The 17,617-nt window shown below is 41.0% G+C and overlaps 1 protein-coding gene across 3 annotated transcripts in view; it reads left to right on the top strand.

Moving 5' to 3' along the window:
• PDE1A (phosphodiesterase 1A) overlaps nucleotides 1–17,617 on the top strand; it is a 372,143-nt gene that overhangs the window by 270,312 nt on the left and 84,214 nt on the right. For 2 of the 3 annotated variants that reach the window (XM_069733238.1, XM_069733239.1), the window contains exons 2-6: nucleotides 2,379–2,492; nucleotides 5,148–5,330; nucleotides 7,052–7,118; nucleotides 7,297–7,413; nucleotides 10,981–11,121. In XM_069733238.1, coding sequence (XP_069589339.1) covers nucleotides 2,379–2,492; nucleotides 5,148–5,330; nucleotides 7,052–7,118; nucleotides 7,297–7,413; nucleotides 10,981–11,121 — 622 coding nt within the window. The remainder of the gene's footprint in view (nucleotides 1–2,378; nucleotides 2,493–5,147; nucleotides 5,331–7,051; nucleotides 7,119–7,296; nucleotides 7,414–10,980; nucleotides 11,122–17,617) is intronic. The other variant, XM_069733240.1, reaches the window with a different exon arrangement.

The following is a 17,617-nucleotide window of genomic DNA, read 5'->3' as shown; positions in this document are numbered from 1 at the left end:
TTTTTACTGCATGCTGTGTGCCATTAAAACAAAACCCTCAAAAAACAAAAAACAATGTCTGAATTGTGCTTTCTTCATCAATGTACCCCACTTTGAACTTTTTCTGATTTTCCAGTAAATAATATGTTTCAAAAAATTGTATTGTTCAAAACTGCAACTTGTCTCACAAAAAAAGAATCCCTAATATGGGTATGTCAATGGAGAAATAAAAAAAAAAGTTATGTTTCTTGAAATAAGAAGAGGAACAATAAAAAGCGCTAAAAGAGATCTTGAGCATAGAGCATCATTTCTCTGTTCCCTCAAAAACATACTGTACTTGTCTTCCACTAGCTAGCTGATATATATACATATATATGTGTGTATAAACCGTATATATATATATATGTATGTATATATATATATATATATATATATATATATATATGGTATATATAAAAACAAAAAATGAGCTTGGCTTAAGTTGGTATAAATGCAACACATGAACGCATGTTCACGTTGGCCATAGAGTACCTTGCTCTGCCCTCAACAGGGCAGATAAAGTACGCCTGAGCCGTAGCCGCAGCATGAAAACAAGAAGAGAATGTCATCGTAAGATAGGAGGCCCCGGACCGGACCGCGACGCCCATTGGACCGGACCGCAGCGGGACCGCCCCTGGGTGAGTATAATATAACCTGTTTTTGCTATCTTTCAGGATACATCGGGGGCTTATCTACAGTACATCATTCCAGAATGCTGTAGATAAGCCCCTAATGCCGGTGGGCTTAGCTCATCTTCCATTTTGGGGGTGACAGATTCCCTTTAACTGTGACTGTCAATACCACAAGTTGTGCGTGTTGCAAACAATTTTGTTTTGCGCATGTGTTTTCCTTGTCAAATTTTACATCTGTACACACCACACTCATACAGAGTCCTACTGCCAGTTCTTAGGATGTGTTCCTAACTACCAATTATTGTTTTGGCACTTTTGTGATGGTGGTTACATTTAAAAAAACTAAAAATAAAAAAAAAGTTGATATTTGACTTTGCATGTCTATTTTTGCACACCTGTTTTACTAATCCAATTTGACAACCATGCACTTCATACCTGTACTGTGGCTGCTGCCAAGTTTTGCTTTCTCTAGATGTATCACCCTACCTAACATTTCTTATTCTGTCCTTTTTGAATAATCGAGTTTATAAAATTAGCAGGTTAATTATAATGTTGTATAGAATATACGGGGAAAGAAAAAGTGGCAATGGACAAGATAGTGTAAGAGAAAGAAAAAACATACCATGGGTAAAAATTTGGGAGCCATTAGCAGCAGAAGAAGCACCGTTGCCACCGGGATTTGGATGTTTCGCCCCCAGCAGTTTGCCCCCAGATGGATTTCCCATCCGTCATCAATCCACATGTCCCAAAAGTACTTACAGAGTGCTGCACTTTTGTGACATGTTAAATCAACTGTTTCCATCTGACGTCACGGGGAACCGCTAGACTGCACTTCGTGACCCAAGGAGCTGCAGCTGCGACAGATAAGTATCATCCTGGGGGCCAAATGCTGGGGACGAAATGTGCGGGGGCAAAATGTACCGGGGGCAAACTGCTGGGGGCGAATTGCTGGGGGTGAACTGCTGGGGGTGAAACATCCTATAACCGTTGCCACCACTGGCACCAAATGTCTCGTCAGTAGTTGATTAGCTGTTGCTCTCTCACTTCCTCCAGATGTATGTGATTTGCCTGAGAGTGAAGCGGCCACTGATTAGCCACCGGGATTGAGTGACATAATGTCATGCAATCCCTGGGAGCCAGTGTTAACATTGCTGGAATGGTGCATCCACCGGAGGCGAGTAAAGGAATTATTTTACAAAGGGGAAACTTAGGCATTGAGAAGGGGTTGTCTGAGTAGTGGGCAATCCGTTTAATCATACGTGAGGTAATGTAAAACAGAACCTGAAAAGAGGGCTAATTATTATTTTTACTTTGCCCCCCTTCAGCTCTATGTCTTAAAGGGACTCTGTCACCTGAATTTGGAGGGAACAATCTTCAGCCATAGAGGCGGGGTTTTCGGGTGTTTGATTCACCCTTTCCTTACCCACTGGCTGCATGCTGGCTGCAATATTGGATTGAAGTTCATTCTCTGTCCTCCATAGTACACGCCTGCACAAGGCAAGATTGCCTTGCGCAGGTGTGTACTATGGAGGACAGAGAATGAACTTCAATCCAATATTGCAGCCAGCGGGTAAGGAAAGGGTGAATCAAACACCCGAAAACCCCGCCTCTATGGCTGAAGATTGTTCCCTCCAAATTCAGGTGACAGAGTCCCTTTAAATATGTATCACTTAATCATAAAGGATAATATTTAGTAACAGCCTGTATTTCCTACCTTCTTTTTTTCAGATTAAGATGTTTGGTGAAGCAGCTTGAGAAAGGAGATATTAATGTGTCTGACCTGAAGAATAATATCGAATATGCAGCATCAGTATTGGAAGCCGTTTACATCGATGAGACCAGGTATGTAGATTTAACGTTAATATCCTGATTTTTGATCAGATTTAGCTCATGGTGGGCTAAAGCTACAAAATAGGCTTCATCTATCAAAACTGAAGACGGCGTAGCATAAAAACAGATCTAAGGTTTCATGGGCCAACCAGAAAAAAATATTTTTAGGACCCATACTCCATCTATATTAAATATTGACTCCTTTCCTTTTATGTGCCTCAAAAACCTTAGTGAACATCTATCGATAATCCCTATAGACTCCAAACTCCGCAAGCCAATGGGGCCATATTGCAAACATTTATTGTTGCATAATTTAATTTACAATCATGTACACTTTCTATATTTATGCAGACATTGTTCAAAATTTTCAGTAGGCCCAATAGCTTTTCGCTTTTCTCCTAGAAGTCCTGATAGAACATTATATAAGGTCTTTGCATGTATCCATTGAATGCCAATAAGTGAATGGAGAATGAATGTAGTATAAAGCCCGAGAATAAACAGGTCCACAGTAATAATCCGTTTAAACTTTTATTCCGTTAAAATACAAATTCTACGACCACTGGGGCAGACAGACTTACAATAGCTTTCTCCTCACAAAGAATGGACTGGTAACTTCTTTTAGCACCTCACTTCTATCAAAGCCTGAAGACGTTTAACCCCTTTACCCCCAAGGGTGGTTTGCACGTTAATGACCGGGCCAATTTTTACAATTCTGACCACTGCCCCTTTATGAGGTTATTACTCTGGAACGCTTCAACGGATACCAGTGATTCTGACATTGTTTTCTCATGACATATTGTACTTCATGATAGTGGTAAAAATTCTTTGATAGTACCTGTGTTTATTTGTGAAAAAACGAAAATTTGGCGAAAATTATGAAAATTTCGCAATTTTCGAACTTTGAATTTTTATGCAATTAAGTCACAGAGATATGTCACACAAAATACTTAATAAGTAACATTTCCCACATGTCTACTTTACATCAGCACAATTTTGGAACCAAAATCTTTTTTTGTTAGGGAGATATAAGGGTTAAAAGTTGACCAGCAATTTCTAATTTTTCCAACACCATTTTTTTTAGGGACCACATCTCATTTGAAGTCATTTTGAGGGGTTTATATGATAGAAAATACCCAAGTGTGACACCATTCTAAAAACTGCACCCCTCAAGGTGCTCAAAACCATATTAAAGAAGTTTATTAACCCTTCTGGTGCTTTACAGGAATTTTTGGAATGTTTAAATAAAAATGAACATTTAACTTTTTTCACAAAAAATTAACTTCAGCTCCAATTTGTTTTATTTTACCAAGGGTAACAGGAGAAAATGGACCCCAAAAGTTGTTCTACAATTTGTCCTTAGTACACCGATACCCCATATGTGGGGGTAAACTACTGTTTGGGTGCATGACAGAGCTCGGAAGCGAAGGAGAGCCATTTGACTTTTCAATGCAAAATTGACTTGAATCGAGATGGGACACTATGTTGCGTTTGGAGAGCCCCTGATGTGCCTAAACATTGAAATCCCCCACAAGTGACACCATTTTGGAAAGTAGACCCCCTAAGGAACTTATCTAGAGGTGTGGTGAGCACTTTGACCCACCAAGTGCTTCACAGAAGTTTATAATGCAGAACCGTAAAAATAAAAAATCATTTTTTTTCACAAAAATTATCTTTTTGCCCCCAATTTTTTATTTTCCCAAGGGTAAGAGAAGAAATTGGACCCCAAAAGTTGTTGTACAATTTGTCCTGAGTACGCTGATACCCCATATGTGGGGGTAAACCACTGTTTGGGCGCATGGGAGAGCTCGGAAGGGAAGGAGCGCCGTTTGACTTTTCAATGCAAAATTGACAGGAATTGAGATGGGACGCCATGCTGCGTTTGGAGAGCCACTGATGTACCTAAACATTGAAACCCCCACAAGTGACACCATTTTGGAAAGTAGACCCCCTAAGGAACTTATCTAGATGTGTTTTTAGCGCTTTGACCCACCAAGGGCTTCACAGAAGTTTATAATGCAGAGCCGTAAAAATAAAACAAAAATTTTTTTCCCACAAAAATTATTTTTTTAGCCCCCAGTTTTGTATTTTCCCGAGGGTAACAGGAGAAATTGGACCCCAAAATTTGTTGTCATCTGTCACCAGATTACACGATACATACTGCATACGTTATTGAATAGATCTCTTAGACTGGATGATACTCGTGTATTTGCTTTGAAAATTCATATCAGAATGGCTGCATAATGGCTGTGTAAACATTTAACTCGGTTTCCGCCCACCCAGGCTGATTGACAGCTCCTCAATAGCCCTCCTCCCTGCTGCAGTTGCAGTCCCATGCTGCTCAGTACAAGCTGCAGCTGTCAGTTTGGGTAGATGGAGATTGTTTATTCTTGGACTCGAGACTTTTTATCCAATTGGTGCACCAAATATAAAATCTGCAAAGTTGCTTTTAATATTTGTCCCTGCGTTTCACTAAAATGCTCTTAAATAACAAAGATCATTATACTGACATAATAATACTAGGAAGCCTACCAAAAATATATATTTTTTTACATTTTGACATGGATACATTTAAAACATTCTTTACCTACAGATGACTGGTTTTTGGCCGATTTTGTGACTTTTTCATAATTGTAATTTTTTTATGTTCTTTTTATATCAAATATGTAGGAAACTATTGGATACTGAGGATGAGCTCTCTGATATCCACACGGATGCTGTGCCATTGGAAGTACGAGACTGGTTGGCATCCACTTTCACGAGAAAAATGGGAATGAGAAGAAGGCGCCCAGAAGAAAAACCAAAATTTCGTAGTATTGTGCATGCAGTCCAAGCGGGTATATTTGTGGAAAGGTAATCCAAATTTGTGTTGGTGGCATGTAGACAGGTCCTATTCACTGTTCCCATGTAATCTAAATTTGTGTTGGTGGCATGTAGACAGGTCCTATTCACTGTTTCCATGTAATCCAAATTTGTGTTAGTGGCATGAAGACAGGTCCTATTCTGTTCCCATGAGTAAGATTAGCATGATATTGATTTTCCAATTAAAATAGATGGCTGCTGGTAGTTTGCATAAACTTTTTTTCGCTGGATAGTCCAAGGACAGTGATATTTACCAGCTTCATATGCAATAAATACAACCACAATCAGGTGATGGTTCTACAGATGGGATAACAGGAATTGCATCTAAATCTTTTTTATCAAGTGTTCTTTAACTGATTTTCCAAGACTTAATTATTGATGACTAGAGATGAGAGAACCTGAACTGAACTGTCCAGTGCTAAACACCGAACATTGTCCATTGCAAGTCCATTACAATGTTTGGAATTTCGGCAAGACAGAGAAAGAGAATTTTCCAGCTCGAAAGTCCAGGTCCTCATTGTTTTCAATGTGATTCGGGTTCTGGTTCAAGTTTGGGCAAAGTTTTGGTACCAGAACCAAACTTTGGAATAAAGTTCAGGTATGGTACCAGAACCCAAACTTCCAGGGGCCCGCTCATCCCTTTGATGACCTACGCTTAGAATGGGTCATCAATATAAGATCGGTGAGGGCCTGAAACCCAGAAACCTCATGATCAGCTGTTTGCAGCTACTACTGTGGTGAGAAATACCCAGTGTACAAACCCAAATTGCAAAGCTCCTATTGAAGTCAATGGGAGCTGAGCTGCTGGACAGATTACAGGAGCTTAGATGTCCTAGCTTTGTACACTTTGTTCATGCGCCCACCGGGGGATCTTCTTACAGCTGATTGTGGGGTGCCAAGTGTCAGACCCCTACATATCTGATATTAATGGCTGATCCTAAGGTTAGTTCATCAATATATAAATTCTGAAAATCCCATAAAACTCCACAATCCACCAACAAATAATCTGTAATAACAGGGCTCCTTTTATTGAAAATACAATGACTAATTTTTTCAATCACGAAACATCCTCTCCCTTCCTGACCCCTCCATGTTTCTCTCCCTGTCCAGATGTTATACCTGAGAAGCGGGTAAGAGGAGACCCTTGTATTTATACCATTAAGGCTCATGCACATGACTGTAAAGAAAAAAGATGAGTGCGATCTGTCATTTGCCGGATAGCACTCGTCCCCATGTAATTCGATGGGGCTGTGCACATGTCCAGTTTTTTTCCTTGGACTGAGTTGCATCCAATTTTCAGTCCTTGGAAAAAATCTGACCACACTCGGATTATATTTGAGTGCAGTCGAATTTTCATGGACTGGTAGAATAAAAAGATGGAGATTTTATTTTTTTTATTGTCCTCATCCTAGAAAATGAGATCACACTCTGATCCAACTCTGATCAGAGTGTAATTAGCATAATCGACCCGATTTTCTCTTGGAAGAAAGGAGAACGTTCTTGTGGCCCTAGTCTTAAGGGTAATTCAGCCTCCAGATTTACAAGGAACTGAGGTGGAAGCCGCTGCATGATGAACGTCTTCAAGAGAGTTGAACGGTTCCCAGTCCATTGTCCTCTAACTCCTATAAATGTCCGTTTGGTCTTAGTTTGATGCTTGGGTGTTACGCATTCCATAAATAGCTCAACAATTACAACTTTTTATCTGTTTGTAGGATGTATAGGCGATCCTCCAATATGGCCGGGCTCACCTACCCATCTGCTGTCATCACATGTTTAAAGGTAATTAAATATGTTAATGGTGTTGATTTATGGGATGCCCTGTTTTGTGAAGTTAAATCAGCAAATCTGCTCAATGTGGGCTTATCCCTAAGATGTCTTATCATATGCATTGCGTTACCGGTGTTTTAAATGAGAAATGTAACAAATATGACTTTGTTTTGCTGTCTTTTACCCACAGGAGGTGGATCAGTGGTCATTTAATGTATTTGCTTTGAATGAGGCTAGTGGAGAACATGCACTAAAATTCATGGTCTATGAATTGTTTACCAGATATGACCTTATCAATCGCTTTAAGGTACGATCACTCATCCTGTGCCGCAGTCATTTCTATTCACTGTAGCCTATAATAACACAATCAGGTTGTCACTCATCTTTCCTACAGCCCTAAGCAAAATAGACAAATTTGTCTAATTTTGAACCAATATTGGAACAGGAAATGTATCACTGCATGACTGGGCAAATTTGTATTCAGGAGTTTGAGTGACAACCTCTGTGGGTGATGTAAGGAATTTTAACAACTTACGTAAATGACAAGCTTGTATTTGGTTCCGAGTTTTTGATCTTAGGAGGGACATTTTTTTTCTGGCCTCATGCATGTTATGGGTGGTTTGAGAGATCTCCTTTAAGCATCTGTTGTGGAACACTGGCTACTGAATAGACAGCTTTAAATTATTTTGCAACAATGGCACAAAAGCTTAAAGGGGTTGTCTGGTCTAAATTGATAAGTCTGCGGTTACTCTCTGCATGACTACAGATTTAGGATCCCTCCCCCCCCCCCCCCCAGCACATGTATTGTGCACTGTTAGGATTGGTCGACTTCTGAGACCGGAACGGTGGTGATCTATGCGTTACGCACACTCCCAGCAGAACCCGGTCTTGTGCGTGTGGCCTTGTGCCAAACACTTGTATTGAGCGGGGCCGCTCCGTGTCTCGTGACGTGGATGTCCAGTGGGAAAGTCCTTCTAGTAGCCTTGGGTGTTTAGTGAGTGCGACCTTGCTCAATGCAAGTGAATGTAGCGAGGTGGCGCCCACAAGACGGGTTCTTCTAGGGAGCATGCATGACGCATACATCACCGCCAGTCCCGGCTCAGAAAGCGGGGATTTCTCATAGTGCACAATGCGAGCGCTGGAGGATTCATAAGTCTGCAGTGACACAGAGTGACTGCAGACTTTTCATACTAGACCGGACAACCCTTTTATTAGTTGTAGGTCACACAGAGGCGGCCATACCATTGTGCATCCTGAGCAGTGACACAGGGGCCCAAGAGGTAAGGGGATCACTTACATTTCCAAATCAGTATACAGCTTCTGTCATAGAAACATTATTGTACTGCAAATGGCCCATACACTGCTCTTGCACAAGGGTCCTCTTCTGTCTTTTTCCATGGCAAATAACATATAACAAGACACCACATGGATTAACTTCAAGTTCACACATACAGTCATGGCACCATTGAACTTGTTCCAGAAAATGAAATTTCTCTCTCTCTCAAAAGTATTGCAATTACACATTTTTTTAGACACATGTTTATTTCCTTTGTGTGTATTGGTACATCACAAAAAAACTGAGGGGGAAAAAAGGTAAATTGGACATAATTTCACACTAAACCCAAAAATAGGTCAGACAAAATTGTTGGCCACTTTCCAAAATTGTGGGTAAAAAACTTTGTATCAAGCATGTGATGCTCGTTCAAATTCACTTGTGGCAAGTAACAGGTTTGGGTAACATGAACATCACACCTGAAACAAGATCAAAAGAGAAGTTAACTCAATGTTTGCATTGTTTGTCTGTGTGTGCCACATTAAGCATGGAGAACAGAAAGAGAAGAGAACTGTCTGAGGCCCTGACAACCAAAATTGTTGAAAACTATCAGCAATTTCAAGGTTAGAAGTCCAGAGATCTTGATGTTCCTTTGTTAACGGTGCACAACATAATCAAGAAGTTAGATCACAAGAAATGAAAGAATTGGAGCACTCACCCGATCTTTAGTACATCACTTTACATCACTTTAAAGTACATAACTTTAATCCACAATTAGGATGACATTAAGAAGTTTTTTTAAGTGTGGTGTGCAGGTAACAAGGGAGCTTAGCAGTTGAAGGAGCCTGACGGACTATGGCCATTTTGCGCAGATTAAGGATGTTTTTCATGTCATCCTAATTGTGGATTAAAGTTATACATCACTAAGGATCAGGTGAGTGCTCCAATTCTTTCATTTCTTGTGATTTAATTAATTATTCTATGCGAATGGACCGCCCAGAAAAGATCCTGAGAAGGTTTATGAGGTGTTGGTTCAACAGACACATGTAACCTGCAGTAATTGGTTCCTAGCCCTTCTATATGAACATTTAATAATCAAGAACTTTACAACGCAGGGCACTATAGCTAATCTCCCTGGATGTGCACGGCAGAGAAAAATTGATGAAAGATTGCAGCACAGGATAGTTTAGATCAGTATTTCCCAAACTCCAGTCTTCATGGACCCCACGGGTCATGTTTTCAGGATTTCCATAGTGTTGCACAAGTGAGACAATTCCTGATGCCTTGATGATACTTCCACTACTTGTGCAATACTAAGGAAATCCTGAAAACATGACCCGTGGGGTCCTTGAGGACTAGAGTTTGGGAAACACTGGTTTAGAAGGTGAATTAGCAGCTACAATCAAGTTCTAAAGAAATTCAAGCTGTCCTGCAGGCTCAGGGTGCATCAGTGTCTGCGCAAACTATCCATCGACATAGAAGACCCAGGAGGACCCCACTGCTGACACAGTGATATAAAAAAGATAGACTGTAGTTTGCCAAGATGGACATGACTAAGTCAAAATACTTCTGGGAAAGAATCTTGTGGACAGATGAGACCAAGATAGAGCTTTTTGGTAAAGCACATTATTCTGAACTGTACCGAAAACAGAATGAGTCCTACAAAGAAAAGAACACAATACCTACAGACAAATATGGTGGAGGTTCTAACATATTTGTTAATGTTTTTTTTATATAATTGTTATCTCATTGTAATTATAAGCATAAAATACAGGCACTAAATATATCCAGCATGCCAGCTTATTCAGTAATGAAGAATTACCAAAAAATCAATAGGAGACAGATGTGTAGTACCCTGTGGTGGCCACTACAAGTAGATGGAGCAACTTGACCCCTGAAGTGGCCAGCAATGTGTCCAGATCTAAATCCCATAGAACACCTGTGGAGAGATTTTAACATTGCTGTTGGGAGAAGGCGCCTTCAAATATGAGAGACCTGGAACAGTTTGCAAAAGAAGAGCGGTCCAAAATTCCAATCGAGAGATGTAAGAAGCTTGTTGATGGTTATAGGAAATGATTGATTGCAGTTATTTATTCTAAAGGGTGCACGACCAAATAAGTTAAGGGTGTCAACAATTTTCTTCGGGCCATTTCTGGAGTTTTGCGTGAATTTGTGTAAAAGTGTCTTTTTCTCCTCTGTTTTTTGTGTTTTTCCAATACACACAAAGGAAATAAATGTGTATCATAAAATATGTAATTGCAATAGTTTTCTGGGAGAAATACTTCATGTTCTGGAACAAATTCAAGGGTGCCAACACTTTCGGCCATGACTGTGCAATGATCCGTCAATTCATTTTATTTCAGTTCAACTCTTAATTGAGGTGTAATGTGCAAACTGGATTTCTTCTGCATCTGTGAGAAAGCCTCGTTATAACATCAGAGGCACACGGAGAAATAGTGTGGACCTATAGATGGCAGCACATTATGGACCAGTCACATAGGCAGATGATGAGGCCGCACTGGATATGTTCTCTCCTTAACCCCATCACACTGACCTGTATGATGAAGCTGCTTTGGATGTGACTTTTCTAATCTCTTCTAGATCCCTGTTGCTTGTCTCGTTGCATTTGTGGAAGCTCTGGAAGTTGGTTACAGCAAATACAAAAATCCATACCACAACCTGATTCATGCAGCTGACGTTACCCAAACTGTGCACTACATAATGCTTCATACGGGTATCATGGTGAGAAATTTAATTGGAGCTTTTTAAAGGGGTTTTCTGGTCTAGGAAGAAAAGACTGCAGTAATTGTATGTGACTGCAGGATGCCAGATCGTGACGGTGTGCAATGTGCACATTATCACCATTAGGCCGGGATCACACATGCGAGAAATACGTCCGAGTCTCGCATGGTAATACCCGGCATTGCCTCCGTCTCTCAGGAGCGGAGCGTGCGGCTCCATGTATTGCTATGCGGCCTCACGCTCCGCTCCAGAGAGACATTGGCAATGCCGGGTATTACCATGCGAGACTCGGACGTATTTCTCGCACGTGTGATCCCGGCCTTACACCGTATTCTCAGTGCGGATCGGCAGCCGCTTGACCACATGTGTATGCAATAGAAGAGAATTTGGACAAGCTGGCACGGGATTACAACCATGCAAATTGCACAGAGGTGACCGCCCATTTGCATGGGGGGAATACATAGCGCACTGTCACAATTCACATAAAGTGACTGCAGACATTTCTTCTTAGACTGGAAAAACCCTTTAAGCAAGATTGGAATATTTACCGTATATACGTGGAAAGGCAAATGTGTTTATTCAGAACCTTGAGTTAATTAACAAAGGGTTTTATTAATGACATTCAATGAGATAAAAGTCATATGAAGCCAGTTTCACTCATCCAATATACACAGATTATGCTAGTAGGCTATATGTGGTCAGGAGACCCCGCGGGTGGGGGGGTATTGTGATCTGAGAACAGTTTGTGTTTTATGGATGCGTGAAAGTAGCCCAAGTGTTTACCCTCAAATAAAGAGCAAATGTATTCACACAGAGGAAGGAAAAATCTGCCCTACGGGTAGGAATCAGTGTATATGTGTATTCGATGTCATCATAACTATATTTAATTACATGAACAATTACTACAGAGGGCGTCTGCCGGCACTATTGGTTAGAGGGGTAGTCTGCTGGAAATATGAGGGGGAATCTACTGGTTATGTAGGCATCTTGATGGCATTGCAATTGGGGGTCTTCTAGCTATCCTCTTGTATGGAGCATTAGGTATTATGTTAGCAGAGTATGGCAGCATGTGTTTCTGTGTGCTGTATGGAGCATTAGGTATTATGTTAGCACAGTATGGCAGCATGTGTTTCTGTGTGCTGTATGGAAGCATTAGGTATTATGTTAGCACAGTATGGCAGCATTTGTTTCTGTGTGCTGTATGGAGCATTAGGTATTATGTTAGCACAGTATGGCAGCATGTGTTTCTGTGTGCTGTATGGAGCATTAGGTATTATGTTAGCACAGTATGGCAGCATGTGTTTCTGTGTGCTGTATGGAGCATTAGGTATTATATTAGCACAGTATGGCAGCATGTGTTTCTGTGTGCTGTATGGAGCATTAGGTATTATATTAGCACAGTATGGCAGCATGTGTTTCTGTGTGCTGTATGGAGCGTTAGGCATTATGTTAGCACAGTATGGCAGCATGTGTTTATGTGTGCTGTATGGAAGCATTAGGTATTATGTTAGCACAGTATGGCAGCATGTGTTTCTGTGTGCTGTATGGAAGCATTAGGTATTATGTTAGCACAGTATGGCAGCATGTGTTGCTGTGTGCTGTATGGAGCATTAGGCATTATGTTAGCACAGTATGGCAGCATGTGTTTCTGTGTGCTGTATGGAGCATTAGGTATTATGTTAGCACAGTATGGCAGCATGTGTTTCTGTGTGCTGTATGGAAGCATTAGGTATTATGTTAGCACAGTATGGCAGCATGTGTTTCTGTGTGCTGTATGGAAGCATTAGGTATTATGTTAGCACAGTATGGCAGCATGTGTTTCTGTGTGCTGTATGGAGCATTAGGTATTATGTTAGCACAGTATGGCAGCATGTGTTTCTGTGTGCTGTATGGAGCATTAGGTATTATGTTAGCACAGTATGGCAGCATGTGTTTCTGTGTGATGTATGGAGCATTAGGTATTATGTTAGCACAGTATGGCAGCATGTGTTTCTGTGTGCTGTATGGAGCGTTAGGTATTATATTAGCACAGTATGGCAGCATGTGTTTCTGTGTGCTGTATGGAAGCATTAGGTATTATGTTAGCACAGTATGGCAGCATGTGTTTCTGTGTGCTGTATGGAGCGTTAGGTATTATATTAGCACAGTATGGCAGCATGTGTTTCTGTGTGCTGTATGGAGCATTAGGTATTATATTAGCACAGTATGGCAGCATGTGTTTCTGTGTGCTGTATGGAGCATTAGGTATTATGTTAGCACAGTATGGCAGCATGTGTTTCTGTGTGCTGTATGGAGCATTAGGTATTATGTTAGCACAGTATGGCAGCATGTGTTTCTGTGTGATGTATGGAGCATTAGGTATTATGTTAGCACAGTATGGCAGCATGTGTTTCTGTGTGCTGTATGGAGCGTTAGGTATTATATTAGCACAGTATGGCAGCATGTGTTTCTGTGTGCTGTATGGAAGCATTAGGTATTATGTTAGCACAGTATGGCAGCATGTGTTTCTGTGTGCTGTATGGAGCGTTAGGTATTATATTAGCACAGTATGGCAGCATGTGTTTCTGTGTGCTGTATGGAGCATTAGGTATTATATTAGCACAGTATGGCAGCATGTGTTTCTGTGTGCTGTATGGAAGCATTAGGTATTATGTTAGCACAGTATGGCAGCATGTGTTTCTGTGTGATGTATGGAGCATTAGGTATTATGTTAGCACAGTATGGCAGCATGTGTTTCTGTGTGCTGTATGGAGCATTAGGTATTATGTTAGCACAGTATGGCAGCATGTGTTTCTGTGTGCTGTATGGAGCATTAGGTATTATGTTAGCACAGTATGGCAGCATGTGTTTCTGTGTGCTGTATGGAGCATTAGGTATTATGTTAGCACAGTATGGCAGCATGTGTTTCTGTGTGCTGTATGGAGCGTTAGGTATTATATTAGCACAGTATGGCAGCATGTGTTTCTGTGTGCTGTATGGAAGCATTAGGTATTATGTTAGCACAGTATGGCAGCATGTGTTTCTGTGTGCTGTATGGAGCGTTAGGTATTATATTAGCACAGTATGGCAGCATGTGTTTCTGTGTGCTGTATGGAGCATTAGGTATTATGTTAGCACAGTATGGCAGCATGTGTTTCTGTGTGCTGTATGGAGCATTAGGTATTATGTTAGCACAGTATGGCAGCATGTGTTTCTGTGTGCTGTATGGAAGCATTAGGTATTATGTTAGCACAGTATGGCAGCATGTGTTTCTGTGTGCTGTATGGAGCATTAGGTATTATATTAGCACAGTATGGCAGCATTTGTTTATGTGTGCTGTATGGAGCATTAGGTGTTATGTTAGCACAGTATGGCAGCATGTGTTTCTGTGTGCTGTATGGAAGCATTAGGTATTATGTTAGCACAGTATGGCAGCATGTGTTTCTGTGTGCTGTATGGAGCATTAGGTATTATATTAGCACAGTATGGCAGCATGTGTTTCTGTGTGCTGTATGGAGCATTAGGTATTATGTTAGCACAGTATGGCAGCATGTGTTTCTGTGTGCTGTATGGAGCGTTAGGTATTATGTTAGCACAGTATGGCAGCATGTGTTTCTGTGTGCTGTATGGAGCATTAGGTATTATGTTAGCACAGTATGGCAGCATGTGTTTCTGTGTGCTGTATGGAAGCATTAGGTATTATGTTAGCACAGTATGGCAGCATGTGTTTCTGTGTGCTGTATGGAGCATTAGGTATTATATTAGCACAGTATGGCAGCATGTGTTTCTGTGTGCTGTATGGAGCATTAGGTGTTATATTAGCACAGTATGGCAGCATTTGTTTATGTGTGCTGTATGGAGCATTAGGTGTTATGTTAGCACAGTATGGCAGCATGTGTTTCTGTGTGCTGTATGGAGCATTAGGTATTATGTTAGCACAGTATGGCAGCATGTGTTTCTGTGTGCTGTATGGAGCATTAGGTATTATGTTAGCACAGTATGGCAGCATGTGTTTCTGTGTGCTGTATGGAGCGTTAGGTATTATGTTAGCACAGTATGGCAGCATGTGTTTCTGTGTGCTGTATGGAAGCATTAGGTATTATGTTAGCACAGTATGGCAGCATGTGTTTCTGTGTGCTATATGGAGCATTAGGTATTATGTTAGCACAGTATGGCAGCATGTGTTTCTGTGTGCTGTATGGAGCATTAGGTATTATATTAGCACAGTATGGCAGCATGTGTTTCTGTGTGCTGTATGGAAGCATTAGGTATTATGTTAGCACAGTATGGCAGCATGTGTTTCTGTGTGATGTATGGAGCATTAGGTATTATGTTAGCACAGTATGGCAGCATGTGTTTCTGTGTGCTGTATGGAGCATTAGGTATTATGTTAGCACAGTATGGCAGCATGTGTTTCTGTGTGATGTATGGAGCATTAGGTATTATGTTAGCACAGTATGGCAGCATGTGTTTCTGTGTGCTGTATGGAGCATTAGGTATTATGTTAGCACAGTATGGCAGCATGTGTTTCTGTGTGCTGTATGGAGCATTAGGTATTATGTTAGCACAGTATGGCAGCATGTGTTTCTGTGTGCTGTATGGAGCGTTAGGTATTATATTAGCACAGTATGGCAGCATGTGTTTCTGTGTGCTGTATGGAAGCATTAGGTATTATGTTAGCACAGTATGGCAGCATGTGTTTCTGTGTGCTGTATGGAGCGTTAGGTATTATATTAGCACAGTATGGCAGCATGTGTTTCTGTGTGCTGTATGGAGCATTAGGTATTATGTTAGCACAGTATGGCAGCATGTGTTTCTGTGTGCTGTATGGAGCATTAGGTATTATGTTAGCACAGTATGGCAGCATGTGTTTCTGTGTGCTGTATGGAAGCATTAGGTATTATGTTAGCACAGTATGGCAGCATGTGTTTCTGTGTGCTGTATGGAGCATTAGGTATTATATTAGCACAGTATGGCAGCATTTGTTTATGTGTGCTGTATGGAGCATTAGGTGTTATGTTAGCACAGTATGGCAGCATGTGTTTCTGTGTGCTGTATGGAAGCATTAGGTATTATGTTAGCACAGTATGGCAGCATGTGTTTCTGTGTGCTGTATGGAGCATTAGGTATTATATTAGCACAGTATGGCAGCATGTGTTTCTGTGTGCTGTATGGAGCATTAGGTATTATGTTAGCACAGTATGGCAGCATGTGTTTCTGTGTGCTGTACGGAGCATTAGGTATTATGTTAGCACAGTATGGCAGCATGTGTTTCTGTGTGCTGTATGGAGCATTAGGTGTTATGTTAGCACAGTATGGCGGCATGTGTTTCTGTGTGCTGTATGGAGCATTAGGTATTATGTTAGCACAGTATGGCAGCATGTGTTTATGTGTGCTGTATGGAAGCATTAGGTATTATGTTAGCACAGTATGGCAGCATGTGTTTCTGTGTGCTGTATGGAGCATTAGGTGTTTTGTTAGCACAGTATGGCGGCATGTGTTTCTGTGTGCTGTATGGAGCATTAGGTATTATGTTAGCACAGTATGGCAGCATATGTTTATGTGTGCTGTATGGAAGCATTAGGTATTATGTTAGCACAGTATGGCAGCATGTGTTTCTGTGTGCTGTATGGAGCATTAGGTGTTTTGTTAGCACAGTATGGCGGCATGTGTTTCTGTGTGCTGTATGGAGCATTAGGTATTATGTTGGCACAGTATGGCAGCATGTGTTTCTGTGTGCTGTATGGAGCATTAGGTATTAGGTTAGCACAGTATGGCAGCATGTGTTTCTGTGTGCTGTATGGAGCATTAGGTATTATATTAGCACAGTATGGCAGCATGTGTTTCTGTGTGCTGTATGGAGCATTAGGTATTATGTTAGCAGAGTATGGCAGCATGTGTTTCTGTGTGCTGTATGGAGCATTAGGCATTATGTTAGCACAGTATGGCAGCATGTGTTTCTGTGTGCTGTATGGAGCATTAGGTATTAGGTTAGCACAGTATGGCAGCATGTGTTTCTGTGTTCTGTATGGAGCATTAGGTATTATATTAGCACAGTATGGCAGCATGTGTTTCTGTGTGCTGTATGGAGCATTAGGTATTATATTAGCACAGTATGGCAGCATGTGTTTCTGTGTGCTGTATGGAGCACTAGGTATTATATTAGCACAGTATGGCAGCATGTGTTTCTGTGTGCTGTATGGAGCATTAGGTATTAGCACAGTATGGCAGCATGTGTTTCTGTGTGCTGTATGGAGCATTAGATATTATGTTAGCACAGTATGGCAGCATGTGTTTCTGTGTGCTGTATGGAGCATTAGGTATTATATTAGCACAGTATGGCAGCATGTGTTTCTGTGTGCTGTATGGAGCATTAGGTATTATATTAGCACAGTATGGCAGCATGTGTTTCTGTGTGCTGTATGGAGCATTAGGTGTTATGATAGCACAGTATGGCAGCATGTGTTTCTGTGTGCTGTATGGGCATTAGGTATTATGATAGCACAGTATGGCAGCA

This window comes from Ranitomeya imitator, chromosome 7 (genome assembly GCF_032444005.1).
Source record: "Ranitomeya imitator isolate aRanImi1 chromosome 7, aRanImi1.pri, whole genome shotgun sequence".
In the NCBI taxonomy this organism is placed as follows: domain Eukaryota; kingdom Metazoa; phylum Chordata; class Amphibia; order Anura; family Dendrobatidae; genus Ranitomeya; species Ranitomeya imitator.
Note: the sequence above shows the minus strand (reverse complement) of the source record. Positions and strands in the feature narration are given on the sequence as shown.